At 42.3% G+C, this 23,813-nt stretch overlaps 2 protein-coding genes across 4 annotated transcripts; both read right to left on the minus strand.

Moving 5' to 3' along the window:
* Window positions 1-2,682: 2,682 nt before the first annotated feature.
* Window positions 2,683-7,643, minus strand: LOC310986009 (globoside alpha-1,3-N-acetylgalactosaminyltransferase 1-like). 3 transcript variants are annotated; one of them, XM_083971702.1, is made up of 3 exons: window positions 5,229-7,643; window positions 4,459-4,521; window positions 2,684-4,186 (listed from the first exon to the last, which is right to left on the minus strand). In XM_083971702.1, the coding sequence occupies exons 1-3, from the start codon at window positions 5,260-5,262 to the stop codon at window positions 3,234-3,236; spliced, it is 1,050 nt and encodes a 349-aa protein (XP_083827828.1). In that variant the 5' UTR covers window positions 5,263-7,643; the 3' UTR covers window positions 2,684-3,233. The 3 variants fall into 3 exon arrangements, with proteins under 3 accessions (XP_083827827.1, XP_083827828.1, XP_083827829.1); XM_083971701.1 differs by having other exon boundaries at window positions 2,683-4,186; window positions 4,459-7,643; XM_083971703.1 differs by lacking the exon at window positions 4,459-4,521 and having other exon boundaries at window positions 2,685-4,186; window positions 5,436-7,643.
* A 931-nt stretch (window positions 7,644-8,574) lies between these two features.
* Window positions 8,575-20,383, minus strand: pcsk1 (proprotein convertase subtilisin/kexin type 1; the record flags this gene model as incomplete). The annotated part of the gene is made up of 14 exons (XM_083971321.1): window positions 8,575-9,048; window positions 9,297-9,458; window positions 9,580-9,713; window positions 9,824-9,981; window positions 11,246-11,479; window positions 11,574-11,674; window positions 11,853-12,065; window positions 12,372-12,544; window positions 13,166-13,254; window positions 13,824-13,900; window positions 15,011-15,157; window positions 18,705-18,827; window positions 18,927-19,031; window positions 20,195-20,383. 14 exons carry the CDS (start codon window positions 20,381-20,383, stop codon window positions 8,575-8,577), a joined length of 2,379 nt encoding a protein of 792 aa, XP_083827447.1.
* Window positions 20,384-23,813: the final 3,430 nt, after the last annotated feature.

The raw sequence follows: 23,813 nt of genomic DNA on the forward strand, positions 1-23,813 counted from the left end.
AAAGTTTAAACACAGGAAGACTACGGGTAACTTACCTGTGAACATCTTGCTTAATTGTGTTACAGTTATTTTTGGAGATGAATTAACAATTAAATTTGTTTTTGTTCAACTTGAGGAAATGTCACACACCCAATTCTTACTCACTGGTACGTTCCTTAATTACTTTTTACCTCTGTTGTGTTGTGTGATATCAGGGATGTCCTGCTACATTACAGGCTGTTCTGACTGACTACTCAGTTTAATCATTAATAGGTGCGCTATTTGGCCAGGCTCCAATTTTGGTGCTAATCAGAGGCACATGTTTTTAGTGGCTGCAGCCTGGAGCTCACAATCAGTAACTGTGATAAAGATGCTCTTCATCAAAGGGTTTGGGGGTTACATTTAAATGTCTGTGCCATGTGATCCTTTACTACATTGCAAATGAGGTAAACACCAATAAGTGGTGTCGCCCACACCCACTAAAATCTTTTCAGAGTCCAGTCTTTATCACGAGGGTAAACGTTTAAAGGTTGTTTTTGCATTAATGTGAATGAAAAGCAGTTCTGATGGAGGTTGCTTATCATTTGAATCCAATTAAAGGCGCTTTACTGGCATGATAGTTTAAGAGAAAACAACATTGCCAGAACATCAAACTACAATTTTCCAATACAAAATGCATCAAACAACACAAAGATTGATATTTGTATGCGTGTGTGTCTAACACACTCACCAACCCTCAGGTTTTGGCATGTTGATATATATTTGGCACCACTGTGTCTCCTCTGATGCCATTTAGTTACAGGAAACAAACATTGGGATATCAATGAAACTAATTCAACCATGAACTATTATTCTATTTTCCTAACTATTATTCACTATTAAAGTTCACCCTAACATATACAGTATACACTGCTGTAACATCACTTAATTGCAGTTCACGGTTAAACACAGGAAAAATAAAGGGGAATTGAATTAGTAACACCTACCTGTGACTGAGTAATTGCACCATCATCAAAAAGTCTCCAGCAGTTAAGCTTATTTGTAAGTAACCTGTAATTGACAATAATAAGCAGGCACTGCAGTGGCACAGTAGCTCATTAGTCAGCACCGCTGCCTCACAGGAACGTCCTGTGGACATTATCCAGATGCTTCAGCTTCCTCCCTAACAGATACATGCAGGATCTGAAGACTCCAAATTGTCTCTGGGTTTAAATGTTTATTTGGGTTTCGCCATGTTTTTTTTTTCCTTTTTTTTCTGGAGATACAAATAAAGAACAAAATCAGCGTGAACAATGCGCCTTATGTTCGTTAACTTACTTCAAGCACTGAGATTTTCATGGAAAAGTAAACCGTGACTTCCTCTTCTTGTTTGCACACTCACAAATGATAGCACTTTACCTATGTCAGTCATGGAAAAACTGAATAACCTCATATTGTTCAAAACCCATCCTATCTGGCTGTAGGCCATCGGAGCCTCCCATCATCATTAGCCCTAATGTATCATTAGGATCGCCCAAATTTCAATAAATGACACATCTGTTGAGTCATAAAATCTGCTTTTGTTAATATAGTCCCAGCAAATATACATCATCGGAGTGCTTTCGTAGATTTGGTGTGGCAGTTAAACAGGTCACACCATTAGCATGACAGCAGATGGTTAAGGGCTCTCACTTTGTATTCAGTTTGTTTGTATTCAGAATAGACATGCATATAAAAATATCTCAGAATACCTGACGTCTTCCTCATGAGCAAAAACAAAAGATACAAAAGGAACAAGTCAAATTGGAGCATGTGTTCTGTGGTGTTTCAACATAAAGATTTGATGTTTGACCAGAACAGAAACAGGATACACGTGCAGGCTATACATGTACATGCTGAGGAGTTCCATATTGCCTCTTCCTCTGCCTTATGCTTACGCCATTGCCGATCGGCTCCTTGACCACCAGCAAACCACATGACAAGGATTAATCCAATAATTCGTTAAACTGCTTTGCATTATAGCATGAAAAGGGGCACTCAGCATGGATCAGGCAGCCCACATAAAAAGCTTTTATATATACACAGCAAGTGGCAGAGGCATTCTTGACAGATCTGCAGCAGATGTTTAGCAACATCTGCAGACGACAGCTGCACTGTGCAACATGGATATACTTGTGTAGGGAAACCAGGGCGCAATAAGACAGAGAGACTATTGAAATTCAGACTTTCAGTTCAAGTTTGATCAGAATTTGATGAGCTGAATTGCCATAAAGATACCAATGATGATGATAAGTCTATGAACAGAAGCTACATTTTGATTTTAGTAAGAGAAAAAAAAGAAAAGAAAATTAGGCCCCTAGGTTTATCTGAAGTTCACCTTCAGCTCCACACAACGTGGCGATCTGGCCCTGAGGACAGATTCTGTCTGGCAGTGAGAAAAAGCCATCTGCTGCTGCTTAGCCCTCCCATTAAAACACAGCACACGAGGAAGGGAAAGTGGAGTGTAAATGTGGAAGCGTGCGTGCGTGTGTTTGGGTGTGTGTGTGTGTGTGTGTGTGTGTGTGGGAGAAAGAGGAAGACTGACTCATTAACAACATAACCACACCACAGACAACTTAATGTTTTCTTTTTACTCCAAATCATCAATGGGTAAAACAAGTTTTTTTGTGTGTGGGGGAGAATCACTTAAATACATCCTGAGCAAGTTTCACCTGTTTTAAAAAACTACATTAGCTTTTATCATAGAGCTCAAACATGGTAGAAGAAAAAAAAAAAAGCATCTTGTTTTATCCATTTTGCCCCCACCTGGTATTTAAAGACCTTGAAACAGCAGCCTTTCCAGTTAATGATTGGCCACTGCGGGGAAAGTGTGCACTTACACTGTTGACTCTTATCGCTGCTGACCACAAAGCCGCTGGAGCAGTATCTCCTCAGCTGACATTAATGGAGAGGACAGTGCTTCGTTTAAAGAGACAGGTCAATTCTGTGTTTTTGTGTGTGTGTGTGTGTGCTGTGGAGGAGATAGCAGGCACGTGGAGGTGCTGCTCACACAAATGGATCTTTAATTGAGGGCAGATTCTGCATTTTGATATTCGCGTGTCTGCAGGCTTATCTGGGAATTCCAGGATTATTAATTGCAGAGGGATGATTGGAATGTGCTCTCTCTTCATCTCCCTACCACGTTACAACATGAGTTGCTAATCTTTGAGCAGAGACTCTTCTTCAAAGGAAACCTAATAGCTCTTCATGTGGAAGTGGACATTTTTCACATTCATTTAACATCTGTGCTCCTCTCTTGCCTGCTTATCGTAGGCCTCACATTGCCGTCCCAAGGAGAGCAGTCTCTGAACGGGCACATCAGCAGCCAGGGCCGAGTCCCACCAGCTGTACTCTGGTGACAGCACACAGGTCGGCCTGTGGTCGATCAGGTAGCGGTTCAGGTAGCTCTCCTCGAGGCCCCTGGCCAACACTGTGTTGGCCTGGTCCTGCAGAATGAGCAAAGAGCAGGTGCGAGCCAGTTTGAACATCTCTGAAACCGAGCCACCATAAAACTCTGAGGTGTAGTAGTAGTCTCCTTCATCTTCCTCCACGCAAGCAGATGAGACTTCTTCCACCTCGTAGGGAAATGTATTTCGTGGCATCCCGTAAAGCTCTGGATGCAACGTGGCCACCAGGTCTCCAAGGATTTCCTCCCCCACCGGGGCCACAAACTCCTGGTCAACGTCGGCACAGAAGATGTATTCAACCTCGCTGCTGATTGGGTCTTTGACGGCATCGGTGAGCAGGGCCATGCGACGTTGGGCCAGTCTTTCCCACCCAGGCAGCTCGGCAACAGTAACCACCTGCAGCTGTCGCTCAGGCCCCAGCTCGATGGGGGGGTCCAGAGAGCCTGGACTGTCTGTGAGGATGTAATAGGTGACCATCTGCCCGGGGAGGAAGTAGATCTCAGCTGAGTTGAGGAAACGTCGCACAAACTGGTTGTAAGATCCCACAACGAGGGCCAGCAGACCTACACGGATTCCCTGTTGGGTGAACTTAGACCTACGCCACGCAGAGTTTCGGCTGTCACCCCACACTAAAGGGGCACCCCAAGGTGTCTCCACAGGAGTCTGTGGCACCGCCGCCCTCACCACCATCGTATCTGTCATGGCACCTCCCTGATCCAAGGCGAGGAAGTTTGGATGAGGTGATTTTACACTGGCAGCAGTTTTACGTCCATGGAGGAAGTCTGAGGAGGAAAAACAGAAGTTTTACATCAAAATCTCTTTGGGAAGAAATAATATGTTCAATCCAACTGATCACAATTGACCTTATTTAAACTGCATTTGATCTTTTACAGAGACAAAATGCAAACAATGTGTTGAGTTTTCTGAACATGATCAGATGCAAACAACACGGTTTTGTGTTATATTCTTAATAATTCATAATATTTGTTTTGCCATGTCTGTTTAATGTCCTGGCTCTATTGTTTGAGTAGAATAAATCATTTTGTGCACTTACATATGATAAGAGACAGGATAAAACAGTACAGGACCAGATGTAATCTGGTCACTCTGCCAGTTCCTGTGTGAAGGACAAACACACAATCACACATGCAAATTGAAATGAAACCAGTACCAGCTGCTGTACTCTTCCAGTAAGCACAAGTTCTGAGCCCTGACAGGTGTAGAAAGCTGTGATGACACAAATAATGTAATCTCGGAAGCATATATAGTATTTGTGTGTTTAGACTACAGCCCATGCAACTGAATAAGCCCAGTGCATACATTTACATAAGATTTGCATAAGAACAAAAAGACAAGATAAAATGAGCAAAGACAAATAACAGAAGATGACGGGCCTAATGCCTGTTAGCCATTTATGAAGGAAGACTGATATTGAGCCAAAAACTACCTACAATTGCACAAGACAGAACTTAAGCAGGTCTATCATCATATCATGTCTATCTTCATATCCTCCACACATGTTACTGAGCCGTGCACGTTCTTCTTCGCCAGCCCAGAAACTTAGGAGACAGTCAGAAGAGTTCTTGAAATAATCAAGGCTCTATATTTTGTCTTCTTGAACACATTTTAAACATTCAAACACACATGTTTACTTCCAGACCGGCTCAGTCTGAAATCTCCATGTCTTCAAAGCGACCGAGCTTTCACTGAGCGTGCACAAGTATGGCAGTGACACATGAAAACAATGACATGGGAGGGGAAACACAAGAACCAGATATAGCACACGAGCTTAAGAAGTGAAGCGGTGGCTGAGGTTATACTGACCTGTGGGCGTCCTGCACAGTGGAAACAACGCCATGCTGTGACCTGCTGATGGATAAACACACAAACCTTTGTCTGAGCCCACTATTTTTGCTAGAAGTATGTCTGCCTCTCTCTCTCTCTCCCTGGTTCTCCTCTGCTCACTCTGTCTCGTCCTGGAAACAACGTGCTCTTCAACTCACCATTTTCCGACACTGATTGTTTTCTTACCTTGCCCCCTCTTTCCTTTCTCTCTGTTTTCTGGCTGCTTATGAAATATTTTCCCCTCACTTTTCTTCACATATCTTCCTTCTTGTCCCCCCTTCCCCCTCCCCCTCCCATCCTCTCCCCCTCAGCATTTTGCAGTAGGCTATTCATTTTTGGAGCAAACCCAAGCCAACCAGATGTGTGGGGAATCTGGGAGGAGTTGAGAGGTCAGACACACACACACACACAAGGAAAGAAAGTTATAGCGTATAAACAGATAGAAGAAGATTAACAGTCTTTCCTCCTACGCGTGTTGGTGGTATGACATTAAACTCTGGACAATAGAGGATATTCTCAGCTGCTTATATTCACTCTCCTAACGACAAGACAATGAAGGTTTTAAAATCTCCAGCACTTGGTAAAGAAGAGTTAAGTAAGTAAGTGGGAGGTACAGTAGGAAGACAAAAGTGTATCAAAACAGACCTCAGTTCACGTCAGCAGGGTGTCGTACTCTTGTTGTCCACAAGGTGGTGACATTCAATAGGAAACGCAATGGAGAGAGCCATTGCTACAGTCAACATAAAGGAGTGCAATGAGTCTATGTGGCATTACTATCATGAAGAATATTGAATTTAAAAGTAGAGTGTGAAAGAGAAAGTGTCAAAGAGATTAAATATCTCTATCATAACATCACTGTTTCTTAAATTATTATTTTCTGCCCTAATGAAAGGACCAGAACATGATTGAACACTTGCTGTAATTCAGCTAAATGTTAAAAATGAGGATGTAAACATTAGAAAATGGGATTGTATTTGGTTTTGTGGGTGTTTTGTCAACGTTTCAAACAAATTAAGACTTTGATTTCCTGATGGCACAGGATGAAAGTTAAAGGATCAGCAAAGTGAGTTCATCCTCCATGGCTCCATGGATATCTGTACAAAAAAACCCCACCCAGTAGTTGTTAAGCTACAACCTCAAATGTCAACCTGCTCATGGCGCCGTATAAAAACCCAGGGGATCATGAAAGCCAGGCCAAAGTGGTGAACCAGTAGACCATGATTGCCGTATCTAGAGCTATACACAGTGTAGCTGAATAAAAGGGTTTCTGTCAGGGACCGCCAGAATCCACAGATCCACAGTTTCCTGACATAATAACCTTATTCATGCATTTGTATTTTTACACTTTTTATCACCTTCCGGAGTCGCTGCACGCTGCCACAGACTCAAACAGACTCAAGAGGTCACTTTGCAGTTTATTACGATAAATCTTATTATTATCTCTTTTTTTTTTAAACATCCATACAGAATTTTGCAACATAATATTGGTTTGTGTAAACAACTTTGGACTGAAGCATCAGTCAGAAACAAAAAACATAAAGAAAACAGCACGGGCTACTCTAGAGAATGGATAAATTACAGGGTGCATGTAAAGCGTTGTCCCAAACATCTTCTTTCTCCTGTCATCACCTTGTTGGCAGAGAGGCGGGGCAGGCAGTTCCAAGCTGGAGGACAGAGACTCTGCATAGAGGCTTCATCAACACTTAAGACTAGCATCGGGAAAATTGATCTACACCACGTGGAGATGAGCACGCACATGTATTACAGCATATATTAAGGCGTTCGAGATGAATCTGCTTGACGATTGCAGTGCAGAGCCCCTATACTACAGTTCCTGGGTCAGCTGTGATAGGTCCTTTAATACCAAATAAATAATAATAATACCCGAGAAGTGGTTCAGCTGCAAATATCAAAGCAATAATCTGTGTAGGATTTGAGGAACCGTTGGTAGTCGGCATATTACAGGTGATGAACAAACAACATGTTCCGCCATTTGCACAACCACTGAATACACAGAAGCTTTTTTTGATGGCAAAGATTTTGGCAGTGTTTATTGGTAGTCATGTTAACTACACTGTCTTTGCAGTTATCGAGTGAACTGTGCCATGAGAAAATAAACTGTTCAAGGGTTTGATACTGTATATATTATTTTCATAAACTATGAGGATCCTTAGAAAAATATTTCATTTAATGCAGCATTGTACTTATACAAAATTAAACAAATTGCACAAGAAGAAGATTTGTCTGTTATTTTTTTTCCCACTTTGAATGTATCTCTACTATAGACTCTCCTGTCTTCCCTCTGTCGCTCCACATCATCAGCAGAGTTGAGGTTTTTTATGTTTTCCCCTTTTTAATAGTGTATTGGTACAAATGTGTTGTGCCATCTGCATACTTTTTATAGTAAATAATGTTTCACAATAAATATATTTCTCTTAATACTTACAGTCCAGAATACAATTCTCTTACTCTCTTGAGCTTTGTTGACACCCTGAGAATAAATCTTTTGTCAACATGTTTTAGCTGGTCAATTTAAAATTTTGTTTTTTGAATGTATGCTGACTCTAATTTAATGACTTCCATTTTTTTAAGAATCAATTTGTCTTCTAAAGTGAATAAAGTGAGTAGATGATATACATATATGTATAAGAGTGAAACATATTGAAAAAAAAGAGTATGAATAATGAAAAAAGTATAAATAGAAAATGGATTTTTTGAAAGTGAATATTTTAGATGTGAAGTGTTTTCAAAACAATATTACAATCATTGTCTTTGTATAATATATAGATAATATATAGATACTAATACAAAAGTTATATTCTAAAGGTGGCATGCTTGAGCAGGCAGTGAAGAGAAGAGAGACAAGGCTTTCCCCTCCTTCTGTTATGGTTGAAATGCTTTTTTACTTTGCTTTCACTACATGGACATACAGGTTGTAGCAGAGAGGCTCTAAACAAGTCCATGTTTATGAATTGTATGTGGACTGTGTTCATTTACCACAATTGAATGAATTGAATAATGCATGAGTGGTGATTGGCAGATGAATGTAAAGAGATCAGATATGCAGCATTTTGGGATCAAAACTACTGAGTGGAAGAGTTTCCTTTTCCGTGTTTCTTCTCTTCTCTTCTCCTCCACTCCTCCAAAGCCTCATCCCATCCCTCCACTTTCTCTCTTCTCTTCTCTTCGCCTTGTTCCTCTGCTCCCCGACCAACACATAACCATGCTACCGCCTTATTTTATATTTCTCTATACCTCTCTTCTCCTTTCTTCTCCTTTCCTTTTCTTTTCTTTTCTTTTCTTTTCTCTCCTCTCCTCTCCTCCTTCACTTGCGGGCATCATCTAGCATTTCAAATAGGGCCTGCAGCAGTCGGTCATCTCTGTGCCTGTACGATTTGGTGCTGTAAAAGCCGTCGCTGTAGTCACTGTAGACACTGTCCTCTGGGCCCCGGTATTTGTTGATCAGGTCCAGAGCCTGGTACAGCTTCTGAGGGGGGAGTCTTGTAGCAGGAAGAGAGAAGCTCCTGTCCAGTTGCTGCTGCTGCTTCCTCCAGTTTGAGGAGGAGGAGGAAGAAGAGGAGGAGGACAAGGAGGAGGAAGAGGAGGACGCCCTGGCTACGGCCTTGGGCTGCTGCAGGACCGGGGTCTGCCTGTTGAAGGCCGTCTGCAGGAGACGCAGCAGGGCCAGAGAGGGGGAGTAGGGGGAATCTGAGAGCTTTTTGGACACCTTCTCTGGGTTGGAGGAAGGCGACGCTTGCGCAGTTTCTGTCTTAGGAGGTGGACGGGCCTCTGTGGGATCCTGAATGAGCAGACAGACAGAGAGGAGACATGTTATTGGGCTGTTGCACAAACAAAAATGACGTTTAGTGTGTGCATCTGAATATAGACATGGTCCATATCATGTCTTTTTCTCTTTGCCATTATCACGTCTTTACCATTTTACTTGAGGTTTTTGCATCATCCTACTTGTTTGCTCCATCACTGGACACAGGTTTGTGTTTCACAGTCACTACAGTCATGGTTTCTTTGTAAAAGGTTTGTCCTCACCTCCATCATGTCATCCATATGCTCTACACCTCGCCTGTCGTTCTGCACGGCGTTATAGGGGATGTACACTCTAGGTTTCTTCATGTGCTCCGGCTTCTCCGTTGTTCCATGAAGAATCAACTTCCAACTCAAAATCCGACCCTCGTTCTCCATACGGCCTGACTGTGAGAGGAAATAATGTTGTTTTACCTCACTTGTTTCAACTGCATGTAGACATTTCAGACTAATTTCAAATCACGTCTGATAAAGTGTGTTTTATCTGTCAAGAATGTGTGAAACTCACAGTGTCTGTGATCTTCAACGTCCAGGTACCAGCAGGGTCTTCTCCCCAAGTATGGACGGACATGAAGTCCCAGTTTCTGAAGCCGTTAGAGGACGTGTCCCTCTCTCTCTCAGCCAGCAGCACTGTGCTGGTACCTAAGGGAAAAGCAGATACACGCAGAGGGAGAGATCACTTCAGGGTTTTGTTTTTGCACCCATATGTGTGTGTTTGTATGTGTTTATGTGTGTGTGTGTGTGTGTCTTACCGGCTGGGGACGTGAGTGTGATGTGCAGATCTCCCCTCCTGGTGTATTCAATGCTGGCCTCGACCTGCACGTGCTCCAGCGTGTTGACTGCGTTCTCCTGTCCTGCACAGGCTTTGGTTGGAATCTCTATAGTGATCTCCCCTGCTGCTTTCAGCTCCCTGTGGGATGCATTAAAATAGCAGTGAATGAGACACAAACAGCTCTCTATGACAACACAAGACCATCACACGTGCCGTGTAATTCCCAGACACGTTGTCATTACTGTACGCAGGTCTGGGAAACTGCAGCAGGGTGGAAAAAAAAACATGCAATACCTCTCCATACACTGCATGCATTACATTTTATTCTGTGATCCTAAACATGGGGAATATTAAATACATCACATGCGTACGTAAGATGCATAGACAGAATTGGGTGCCTTTGGTCACTCATTTACAAAAAAAAACCCAGTTAATCCCCATCTCTCCCAGACATGAATGAAAGGATTTCCGTGTTCAAGCTGGCATAAAGCTGGAGGGGGTTGTAGACCACTAAGCATTGACGGAAATGCAGAGCCAAATCCTCTGGATTAAACAAGGATGTAGCAAGGTAATGGGGAAACTGGGTGTCAGTGCTATTGAGTCTCATAATCCAAAGCAAATTACAAAACGGACACTTAAAGAATCAGAACTCAGATGGCTTTAGCAGCTCCTGGTGGTACAATCTCAAGTCAAAGTTTTTTTTTAGTTTTTTTTTTTAAGTATTTAAAGATTTATTTTTAGATTTTCTTGGGTTGCTAATCCAAAAAGGAACAGAAAACAAAACATCTGGTTGGTTAGACAGCTGGAGGTTTTCCTCCCACTGTGTTTCTGTACATACTTGGCAGATTTCCATTTGGATATTTGATCCCATTGCGTAGAAATTAGTAATCATCAAAAGTGTTCATCATAAACGACTGACCTCAAATTTAAACGATCACAGCTGTTATCACGAAAAACAATAGAAAAATCCTCTTTTTAATTCATTTTGATTCATTTTCATGGCACTGAAAGCCCTCCCAAGCTTAAGACTTGTTACTGTCACGACTCCACTCGAATAAAGCAACAGATGCGTCTTTAATAACGCAGATGGTTTTATCTGTTTGCTTTGTTGGACCGAAAACGTCAGGGCAACAGTGAGACTGCATGGTGAGAATCTCCTGAATTAGATACATGGCCTAAATGCCATACTGTCAACCACAGTGACTTTGAAGGGGATTGAACTGGATGATAAACTTTACCATTACAGAGTATAGCATTTACAATCTAATACAGAAGTGAGGCAAATATATATGCACAATATATAGTGCAGCTAAGTTTATTAACCCCGACAAATCCTGGACTATAGGTAAAACACACAGGAACACAGAGCAAACACGCTAAACAAATAAAAGTTGAGTGATACCTTGGCTGGAAAGAGTCGTCCCTGACGATGCATTGCTTCTTCTCAGGCACATGCTTCCAGGTGGCTGGGTCAGCGAGGTCCACCAGGGCTTTAGCGTTCAGGAGGCCAAAGCCAAAGCGGCTGTTGACCATCAGTCCTGCTCCGTTCCTTTTCCAGCCTGGATTATTGGCCAAAGGATCAAACTCCGAGGTCCAGACAACGATGTGCTGCAGGTCTCTCCAGGTCAGATCCGGGCTAACGGACAGGGAGTATTTACAGTGAGTATTTACTGAGATTTATATAAAAGTGTGAATTATTTCAAAGTAAAATATCAGTATTGAATACATACTTTTGCTCCAGTGCCAGGGCGAATATCCCAGCAGCCAGCGGGGCCGACGCCGAGGTTCCAGTGTGAGTCTGAGTGCACTCGTTGTGTAGATCAGCACTCGTCTGAAAACAAGCAGGCAAACTGAGCTTGAAAATGAATTTCATCGATTGATATGATCTTGACTTTATCCCTTAAATGAAACCATCATGACTTAAAAAAAGATGTAATGTAACATAACATCACAGAAAATTAGCGTAACATAACATAAAAATACAACAGAACAGAAGTGGAGTCACTCACAATCCTCTGGTCGGTGTAGTCTCCGCTGCTGTACGCTGTAGCCAGAGTGGAGGAGCACTTCTCAGCGTACCAGGGGGACAAGCCCTGCTGGGAGGCGCTGCTGATTGAGATAGTGTAGATGCTGTCTGTGTAGCCGTCACAGTCACAGTTATCGCCCTGACGGCCCCCATTACCCGATGCCCAAACAAAGATAGAGCCTTTCCCACCGCGGCCCTGCAGGAGGATGACAGAGGAAAGAAACGCTCCATCAGATACGTTGCTGTTGTTTACACTGCAGATACAGCTTTGTGTACAAAAACTGTTACAATTCAAGGTGGGAATTACTATCATTGGAGCCATTTTTACACGGATTAGATCCTGTACAATGTAAATGCTTTCTCTTTAATCCTCACTGCAGACAACATTGTCCTTATTGATTCTGTTCTATCTGATTCCCATCACTGCTGCAGTTAATAGCTCCCATTAGAAACCTCAGTCTGAGATCCCACCAACTGACTGTGAGCACAAACTTATCTTTACCTTCTGAATACCATATTCAAAAGCCTTCTGGGCCAGGCGACCAGGGCCCTCCACTGTCTTGCCATCGTCGTTGGGCCCCCAGCTGGCGCTGTAGATGTCCACATGGTTTGGATTGAACCCAATAGAACTGGCTTCGATGGCGTCGGTCACAATCCCGTCCAACATACGAATTCCTGAACAGAGGGAAATTGTTTTTTTGTGTGAAAAAGTGTTCAGCTGCTCTATAGTTTGATGTTCAAACTCATATTGACAATATTCTGTAGAGTGGAAATAAAAAAAAATCTCCAGTAACTAACTATGTAATTCAAATTTAAAAAACAAAACAATATTGACTACTTCCAGTGTGCTGTAAGAACCAGCTGGCCACCATTGCCCTTCAGGTCTTGCAGCCGTAATAGACAAAACATTGTTTCACTGGATTGGAGCTGAGTAATTTTGGAGAGTGACATTATGCAACCATCTGGTGTAAAAATCCATGAGGAAACTGTCGCTCTCTGCTGACTAAAAATAAAATAAATGACAATCCATGTTTGTGCAGCCGTGGCATCCGAAAGGAAAATTATTCTGTCAATTAATGCACAATTTGACAATCATGTGCATTTAGAGCATTAGCTCCTACCACACAGGTCTTTATGGTTTTTAAGAACAAATATATAATGTCAATTTACGTCTCAATCATAAATCTCTATTTTACATTTTACAACATGGACACAGTTACAGATGAAGACAGCACATTGTTTAGGGCAGTGTGACAAACACTGTGTATATTAAAGATATGAAAGGTTTTTTTTTACCTCCAACTTTGGAGTTGTATGCTACTCCAACTCCACATTTATTGTTGTCTGCCTGCATAGCGATCTCTCCGGCGCACCTGGTCCCATGTCTGAGGAGAAACAACACATTAAATATACACCTGAAACATTCACCCGTGTTTGTGTGTCGCAGAAAATTTTGGTTCTGCTGTTGTTCATCACATTAAGCTTTTTGGCAGGGATTGTGTTTTGATATTTTCATCTGTTTATTTCAGAGGCCATTATATTGTTTGGTTATGGTGCAAATACAGAAAAACATGAGGACAGAGTCATTTGTGTCATCTGACAATGGCTGTATGGCTCTGTGGTTGTTCATCTGGGATAATAAGCCTTGAACTGTGGAGTAGTCTGATAACAAAAGGGGAGTGTGTGTGTGTCTGTGTGTGTGTGAGACAACTGGCACATAGAAAGCCATAAACATCAGATATAGAGTGGAAAAGCAGGAGAGGGAGCAAACTGAATACAGTCAATAAGTTTTTCTTCCCATTGGTTGACGGGGTCTGTTCCTACTACGTGTTAGGATGCAGGATGCAGCCTGAGCCTGCAGACCAGGATCTGCTTTGTTCCAGGTTCATATAAAAGTAAGGTTTAGTGTAGTGAGCAGTGACGTCAGGATTGCACCTTTCAGCCGCCGACTTACTTGTTTTCGTTGGTGGAGTCATATCTGGGGAAGGGGTCTGGGTCGTTGTCGTTGAAATCGTAGCTGGCTGCTGCATCCTTTAAAAACAGCAGAGAGAAAAAATGATCAGACATCATCTCTTTACTGAAAGCTGAGGGTGACGTCAGTGTACGTCAGCGATGAAAGCTTGTCAGGGCCAATCTGTTGTCATGGAGACATATATGGTTGGTGACGAGAGGGAGAGAGTGAGTGATGATGTGAAACAAAACATATTAAATGACCCCGAGGATGAGGGAGTGCTTGGCAACAGGCTCTCTGCTGAAACATTTAAATTGCTTGAAGATGCTGTTGTTTAAGCTGACGACTGCGTCACGCGACAACAAACTGCGGAGTTTAAATGCTGTTTTTGTCTTTCATGTCATTCTGCTGTGCTAGAAAATGTAAAAAAAAAAAAAAAAAAAAAGCACAAATAATCTTCTTATTAAACAGGAAATTAAGCTGATTAGTTATTTCAAAGCTGCCTCTCAGCAACAGGTTTAATGTCCGATCTAAATCAGATGCCTGTGCCTGTCATTTTAGAATTATTGCTATCAATTTATGCAAATGCAGCCCTGCTCATATGCCTTGATTGTTAAGGATGAGCGTCTCAGCTGATTGAGCCTCTTTGATTAATCTGTGTTAACTTAATTACAGTGGGAGTCGTTTCCATCAACTCTGTTGTCATACATTATTTATTTCTCTCCCTCCCTCAGTCGCGCTCTTTCTCTTCTGTTCTATGCACTTTTGAGGCTTCTGGGAGTGACACCAAACCACAGATGGGGCTTTTTAAAAGCTCCGAGATCTGAGTTCCTGTCAACAGAAACGCCAGAATCACAACAAATACAGCCATGTTTGCCTCCATTGCCTTGCAATTATCTTTTATCAACATACACACTGTCAAAATATTATAGGGAGATGTTGGAATATTTTCAAACTCTGCATCCCTAAATGCAGGGAGCAGAGTCGACATCACTGCTTACAGAAAAAAAAACGCCTGTTTGAAATCCGCAGATTAAAACGCCCCTCAAAGTCCCTCAGAGGCAGACATTATCATATAGAAGACTTATTACTGTCTTCATGAGGCGCCTTGTAAGGTGTCACCAGCAGCGTTGCCGGGGCAACGGCAGGCCCAGACGACGGAGGCTGTCTCCATGGAAACAATGTCTTACGTAGTTGGAGTAGATGTCTGTGTGGTTCCACTCCAGCCCGTCATCCAGAACGGTGATGACCACTCCTTTGCCTGTGATGCCTTTCTGCCACACGGGGATCACGTGCAGGTCCAGCTTCGGCAGCGAGGAGGAAGTCCGCGTGTCTTGCTGGAAGATGAGCAAAGAGGTTGTTTTTTTTTGTTAGTAAGTAGAGCTGCTGCTGCTGCAAAATTACACATATGACTGACTCAAACAAGTGAAAAGGGCACTTTATGTAAACAGGCTAAAGTCTTATCATGTCAGGTAACAAAGGTCAGCCAGAGTAGATTCTTCAAGCTCGGCCCGTCTGCTCGTTCTTCCACTGACCTTTACAGAAAAATCATTACTGGATTGTTGGCTCTTCCTTTGTCAGGGCTCGAGGCTTGAGTCCACTCTACTGTATGGCCACTTGTGGGCAGATTGCTGCCTCCAGCTCAGAGGGTTTATAATGATAGCGGCACCTCTGCTGATTACTTTAACCCTCAAGAAGCCTCACTCATAGCATCTACAGATTTCCTCACACCCAATTCCCCCACGTTGGATTATTTAGAAATCCACCTCTGAGGCTAGATGATATTACAGAGCGTGGTGGGTTGTTGAGCCTTTTTTAAATGGAAAAATCAGCAGGGATTTTTTTTGTTTGCGGGTGGGGGGGACTGAGAGTGAGCAGGACCCATGTTTGTCTCCCTGCCTGGGGAGGAGTATGATTCAGAGCTGGAGACGGCTAAGACTAAAAAAAGAAACTCACTTTGCTCTTTCGCTCTCTGCGCATTATGCACAGACACTGCAGAACGCCACCCCAAGATGTGACTCATCCCTGTGATGTATCGGCTTTTTTTTTTTTCCTGCTCCCACTTTGATTCCCTGCTTCCACCAACCCCCACCCCCCGCCGCCAACCTCTCACTAGGATCACTCTCTTCCTCTATGGACAGTACCACCACCAGCTGATAGTGAACAGAGCTCACATCTCAATGGAAATACACAGCAAATGTCCCACGGTCACACAAACACACACACATACACATGTTTCAATAGAATTTTTTTCTCACAAGGTTTTTCACTCCTGACCGGCTCATATCTTGTTTTGCTATAGAACCAAAATGACTCACTTGTTGCTGCCGTCAGTGGCCTGTCATGCATAGATCTTAATGGTAAACAGCAAACACACATAGCAGCTTATGAAACAAGTGAGCGGCCACACAGCACACAAAGAGATCCCTCCATGCACAAATGATACAGACTGACACTTGCATAGCCATGGAATACGAACACACACACACACGATCTCTCTCTCTTTCTCTCTCTCACACACATACACACACAGAGAGCCATGCAGGCATACTACAAGTATGAGTCACTCCCTGATTGAATTATCAGGCAGTCACCCACTCCTGAAAGATAAAGACACTCATCCTCTCTGCCATTACACTGGCCTCTACCTCCGTCACACAGCTTCACCCTCACTAATGCCAGCAATCATCTATTCTGACAATGCCTGCACTTTTCCTTTATCCATTCTGAGACCCATCATCCTATAGGTCCTTTTATTTTTGCAAATACTATAGGTAAAAGGTAAAAAAACAAAAAACAAAAAACATAAATAATGGGTGATGCAAAAAGATGACACTTGAAACATTTCTTCTTATCGATGTTGCACCTGTTTCTGCTTAGCTCTGTCTTTTCTGAATGGATGGGGGAGGGGTGGTAGTGGTGGTGGTGGAGGAGAGGGGGTGAATCACGATGCATCAGATGACCTGTAACACAGCCTTTGCAGTGACACAGACACAGGCCTCATGCTGAAATATACCGAGCGGCACTTTAGAGCCAATTCCATTAGTGTCATCATCCCTGATCGGCAAAAATGATTCACCTCAATTTGTTTTCTTATTCCCCGTAAGCATGTGACTCATGTTCAGTTAGTGCAGGTGCGGAGAAGTGGAGGCTGAGAGAACGAGTCTGCCCTCCCCTCCCTCTCTCTCTGAAATGCACACGCCACGCATACACTGATGTGACACACACCGACGTACGTACACGACACAACCCTTGTTTTTTCTAGCAAAGCAGCGAGAAACGACTGAGAGCGACTGAGGTGAAGACTGTGATTCATCAAACTGACCAGGCTAACTAACATTAATCCTGGTGATGTGCAATGAGGTGTGATAAACCTGTTCCCTAGTTCACCAGCTTGTGGTGACTATGTTGTGAAACCTTTCTTAGGCCGAAAATTAAAATCTTATTAAGTGTGTGTTTTCACTTTCTGTCTTTTTTTTTAAAATTTTTTTTAATTTATTTCAAGTTAAGTTACATTAAAGATCACATAAGGCATTGTTGAATTTTATACTACAGCAAGCAAAATACAGAACATTTGATTAGAATAACTAATAACAGACTTTAGATATGAAACAGTCCTTTGCTTGGTTAATTAATGTGCAAATCTAATTGTTCATAAATGTTAAAAACTCTCTGATTTGATTGGATTTGCTGTTTTTTTATGATTCATATCAATGTAAGTTGCATATCTTTGGGTTTAAGAAATCTAGAGGTGTCACCTTGGACTTATTGAATTGTAAAAGTAATCTAAGAAGAAAATAACTGTTAACTGAGTCATTGTGAAATGTGAATGAATTTGCTGCAGCAAAAACTGAGAAACAAGCGGCTTTGTGTATTTGGTGCTTTGATCTGGTTTATACAATGCAAAATACACAAAAGCAGCATGTAAACTAGTCCCTCCATTTCCACCCAGACGTGTAGAACCTCTGTTATGTCATTGTGTGTGTTGTGGTCAACGGGAGGCCAAGTTTATCCTAAGCTTATGGATCAAAATCAGCAAATATGTCACTCAAAGTGGTGCTGTTTGGGGTCAGGCTGTGGTCAGGATAAAGTAAATGTGTTAGTAATGGATCTGGAGGGGGGGTGGGGGGGCACAGCTGTGACAATCTACTGTTCTCTGCTGCTACTTGGCCTCAATGGGCTAAAACATCCCATTCAGGGTAAATTGGGACTTAATGCATGGTGCTCTACTCTACTGCACTCTCCATCCGGTTGGATTATAGTCTCCCCACCCCTCTCATCTCCACATGGACTATGTTACCAATTAAGCAAATGGCTCTTTTGGTGAGAACTGCTTGATAGCAATTCTATTGTTTGGCTGTCTTCATGATTTTTCCTCTCTTGTTTAGAAGAGTGTTCATTGTTTGTATTATTTGCACTCCTGAAAAATTACATTAATGCTCTCGTACATGCATCAATGCAGAGCTGCTGACACACCCATAACATGCTGCTCACATACACTGAGTGAGCTCCTGCCTCCTGCTACAGGCCTGTTGATGGCACTGTGAGGGCAGAGAGCGGTCAACAGTGTGTAGCAGCCCAGCTCTCACAGGGCCTCAGTCTGTCTCAGGGGAAACCAGAGCAGCTGCATGTAAACAGAAGGCCCAACCAGACACAGAGCGCACAACATACGAGCAGCAGAGTGGATATCAACCTATCAATCTGTGCTTTATGGAGCACTGGGAGGTAAAAAAAAAAAGAAGGAAAGTGGCAGTGCAATGATATTTTCATGAGGTAGATGAATTGTTAAGCCACTTGTTGAATATTTCATTGCGTTTGAGCCAGACAAGCTGAACTCACTGTTTTTTGTGTCTGTGGGATGTTCAGACTCTGTTGGAAACTCACCAGGTACCACTGCTGGTTCCACATGGGATCATCAAACAGCTTATCCACTGGGCAATCCCTGCACCCCCCAAGGGACGCTCGCTTGCTGCGACGTTTCTCGTACTGCTGCTCTGCCCACAGCACCTACACACACACATACACACAGACATTTGGTCAATTCAATCTTTTTAAAATGAGACAGTGAGGATGATATGACGCAGACCGGGACCAGAGATCACTCACCCGGTCATCCTCCGACAATCGCCTGGTGACGTGGCTGGCACTTCGTCTCATTCTGCTAGGATGATTGCGGTGTTTGAACAAGAAATGGTCTTCCAGGGCCCCAATCTGCACAGAGGACGACATGGCATGAGACAGGCTAAATATTTTATAGGAAATGACATAATACCAGCCATCTGGCTGCTGAAGCTTGACGAGAAGGTCTAAAGACACTATTTCATCTCCTGCAGGAATTCAGATTTGGGGAAAGTAACATGAAAACAGTCACATTACATCTCAAGTTCTGCCCTTTATATTTTCTGTGACATGTGGTTTTACATGGAGAGAGATATCTTAATTAATTTCAGTTTAAAACAAACCAAACAAAAAATGTAATCACAAAAAAAGAGAAAGAAAACAAATTAAACACAATACACTGAACCCGCAGGTGTGTATTCTTCTCTGTGGATGCATTACAAGCATCTTTAGTGATACAACATCCAAATTGATGCAACTTCTATGATGTAAAACAGCAAAAATACTGAAAGTCTTAAAATATTCATCTATTAGATGATGAAAAAGCTGAAGGATGCATGCAATGTAATATAAAGCAGAAGAGGAGTGTTGTGTGTCTCAGTATCCATGACACCTGAGAGCTCAGTTAATCATTGACCACAGCTACAGGTTTCATAAGAATGATTTAAAGGGCTTGATGATTTAGACCAGACCTAATGTTTTTATATAAGAGATTGACCATTAGTCAGTGTCATATTCTGGAAAAGACACTGAGCCATGAAATGAAAACCAGAGTCCCCTGGCTGTGCATTATGACGTGTGTAAACAACAGTGAGTCATAGGTTGATTAAAATCCTCCTTCAATTTAGCAGGATGTTGAAAATGCAGTGTGTGCTTTTGGGCTATCATAAAAGCAACGAGTCTAATGGCCTTATCAAGCACAGCGGAATAACTGATACAGCTATTACCAGGGCTGCTGTTACAACACAGTGCACTGTTTATACAGTATGCTGCTGCAGGCTTAATTAACATCCCATGATTCACTGGGCTTTTATGGTTTTCTGTTTGATGGTTGTTAAATGACATGCCTGATATTAGACATCAGATTGTACTGGAGCTTTAAAGCTTTAATGTCATGCCAAATAAATAATATAGAGAGAAGCTATGAGCACAAACCTTATTTTAGAGTCATTAGAAGCCTTTAAAAAAATATATATATTATTATTATTTTAATCCTGATCTAAACTGGTGTTTTGCTCCAGGGCGTTGGTACCTACCTGTCGGACCAGTTCGTAGTCCAACTCCCTGGCGATCGCCTCCGCAGCGTCCAGCCCGCCTGGGATCTCCACAGCCCACTCGTTCAGGTACTGTCTGTCCCCGAAAAGAGACTCCAGCGAGCCGGGAACCAGAGGGCAGAGGACGGCAAGAACACAACACATCACCGCTGGACGACATCTCACTTCCATCTCAGAGAAAAATTCAACCAGATGAGAAAATGATATACTATATTATAGCCTATATACAAACAGCGGCCAAAAAAAAAAAAACTACAATTATGTTGTTGGAAATAAAAAGAGATGTCCTTGTTTATTCCTCAGGAAACAGCTGTCTGAGATGATGATGGAGGGAGCGTGAACCTGCGCGGTATTTGTCCGATAAGGAGAGGAAACACTGGTGATTGGGAGGGCTGGTTTGTGAGCTGTGTGTTTGGGGGGAAGAGGCGGGAGGGGGGTGGGATGGCGAGGAGGAGGAGGAGGAGGAGGAGGCGCTACACGTCAAATTACGGGAGCTCTGACGTCAGTTTGGCGTCTACCTTCGGCAAGATGTGAGTTCGAGTCCCTGAAGGAGAAAGTCTAAACGGGAGGAGGAGGAGGGGTACGACTAAAAATATCCCACTGTTTGTCCCTGAAGGAGCAAGAGGAGGAGGGGGAGGAATAGGAGGAGAGATGGTGGAGATATAAACACTTATATAGGCTACAAATCTGTGATCGAATGAATCCAATCTGTTTCTATCAGACTGACTGCTCACACTTCTACACATATCGATCATTATGAGGCGGATCTCGTGCAGCATCTTCACTGTTTTATCAGCGCGAGGCGATCGGCGTGACATCATGATTTTTTTTCCGGAAGGTTATCCGTGAGAAAAATATTATCGATATCGATCAAACTCTCCCCACCCCGTCCTGCGAGAGAGAAAGAGAGGGAGGGCGGGAAGGAAAGGCTTCAGCACCGTGGACAGCTCCACGTTCACGCCGCAGACTCACATCCTGCAGATGAGATGAGATGAGATGAAACTGAAACCAGACACAGGGATGTGTGTGTCTGCTGTAAACAACAAATTTCGACAAACACATGTTACTGTGTAAATCTCAGACAATACAGCAAAACAAAGATTCAAAAATGCATTCAAGATGTTACTCAGGTGCAAACACAGACGTCCTGTTATTCTCTGCTTTAGAAATAAAACGGTCCCTCTGAATTTGAAGCTATTATATAATGTAAAAACGGCCACTTGAGATACAATTGTAGAGTTTAAGCAATAACAACACATCATATCTTGAAGGGACAAGCAAATAAGCAGGTGCTGATATGAACAATAAACAGGGTTTTTAGACTACTGACTGTAAACATTGGAGAATATCTATTTGATTAGTCAAAGTGAGACACCTGAAGCCCAATCTCAACCCTAAAATCCAGTGCGATCCAGAGTTTATTTGTACACAGAACAGGATTGTGGATTTTGTCACCCTGATTTAAGAAGGGATCTCCAGTGCCAGTGTGAACAGGACGGAGGAGGAATACATCAGAGAAAGCCTTCCCCAGAAACTAGTGGATCTATTAGAAGACAAAATAAAGATTAAAGATAAAGATAATATAAAATGTCCATGCTAGTAACCAGATAAATCAGATAGTAATCAGATAAATGCTGGGAAACCAAAAGCATTTAACTGAAAGTTGTTTATTTAGGGGTGTTTTATTTGTAAAGGGACCGACTGATGCATTGCACAAGAGTTAGCTTGGAGAGCTCATTAACAAGAGTTAGCTTAGAGCTCATTAACATCTGCTGTCCCTTTATAATGATTCAAATGATTACATAACTTCATCAAATGTTGATCATTAATGTAAAGCTGTCAGCTGTGGTGGTCATAGCTCTGGTAATGAGACACGCAACATCAGTGGCTGCTATTATACAACATTTTAAAATGGTACCATTATTTACAGTATTCATATTTGTATACTGTCTGAAAGATCTGAATACATGAGATGAATAGTATTTTGTAAACCTAACATTCAAAACATAATTTAGTGTAGTGAAAATCTGCAATAGACACATATTAGGCTACACACTTTTTAAAACATGCCCCAGTGCAGACTTTAAATACGAGTATGATTGCGTACGGTTGCTAGCAGTTATTTATAACAACAGTATTGTGTACTGCAAGTGCTGATGAAGTTGTTTACTGAGCAATGGAAACAGTGAGTGATGTGCTCTGATTTCAGATGAGTACAATGTCCCAGAGATAAAGGTGCTGTAAGGATGTGAGGATGTTATTTTTCCCTCCTGTGAGCACAATGGAGGTTGTGTGTGGGGGCAGTTCATGTAGGACACACTGTGTAAATGAAGAGTAAACATACGCAGCAAGAAGACTAGAGCACTATTATACAAGGAGCTTTTTTATTCAGATCGACAATGTTTGTCTGAAAATAGAGTGGGCTTGTTAATTGCTGAGAGTTGGATTTGTCAGAGCTGATGATGACTGATACCTTTGTTCATCTGGCCATGTGCAAACAGGTCTGCACCTGATCTGCAGTATAATCCACCTTTACCTAGCAACAGCTGTTTGCTCTGACCAAAGCTCGGCAGCACGGAGACGCACGGCCGAAGAGCCGCAGAAAAATCAGCAGCACATACAGTTGGTTTCAGGAGATGATAGATTCATTACAGAGGACTGAATCCTTGACTTCATTTTCATTGATTCTCAACATCCTCTGTCCTCATCTCTCCACAGTGTGAGAGTGTATTTCACCACAGTGGCCTGAGATCACTCATCCGGTCCTTCCTTGCTCCTCTGAGAGAACACACACACCAGCGCACACAACCAACACACACACACACCGATGAGTTTTGTCAAATGAGGTCAGAGGTGCTCTTGTATCGTCAGCTAATTATTTTTCCAGCTCCAGAGGCAGGCAGTGAAGGAAAGCCCACTGCTTTTATCCGGAGAATGACGCAGATAAAGCCAAAGTGACTGCGAGCCACTTTGACAGACGGTAATGCAACCAAGACCAATTAGCTGTGGCAAATGGATGTGAAGACTTCAGCTGCACTTCCTGCTGATCTCAGATCTCACATTTACTGTTCAGAAGAATTATAGTGCTTTTGACATTTACTGGTAAGTCACTGTCAGGTTTTGTGTCTACTGTATGTGATCAAAATATGGTGAAGGTTTAAATTAAAAACAGAAATTCAATTTAAAAAAGGCATTATATTATGAAACACATCAAAAAAAAAACCTCATCATCAGGACAGATGTACTTTGCTGTCACTCACCCACCCTGACAAATCTGTAGCCACAGACAGTCAGACCAGATCTCCCAAACCTCCTCTGTCTGTCCCCTAAAAAATGTTTGTTACTATAATATAAGGTTCATAGAAATGCGATTATGGAGAGTGTTCGATACATTTTGTTTTCATACTAAAACTAAAAATATGACAATAATCTGAACCTTTGCACTTTGTGTAATATTGCTTGTGTTACGCACAGACACAACTTGCAACTTTAAGTGAATGTCGCCCCTGAGAAATCTAAAAGCTTTCCAGCCTGACTAAACCAGAGAGTTGTTGAGTCATATCTGTCATAAGTCAAACAATTGTTTTGATAGTTTTATTGA

Source organism: Trachurus trachurus (assembly GCF_905171665.1).
Source record: "Trachurus trachurus genome assembly, chromosome: 5".
Lineage (NCBI taxonomy): Eukaryota > Metazoa > Chordata > Actinopteri > Carangiformes > Carangidae > Trachurus > Trachurus trachurus.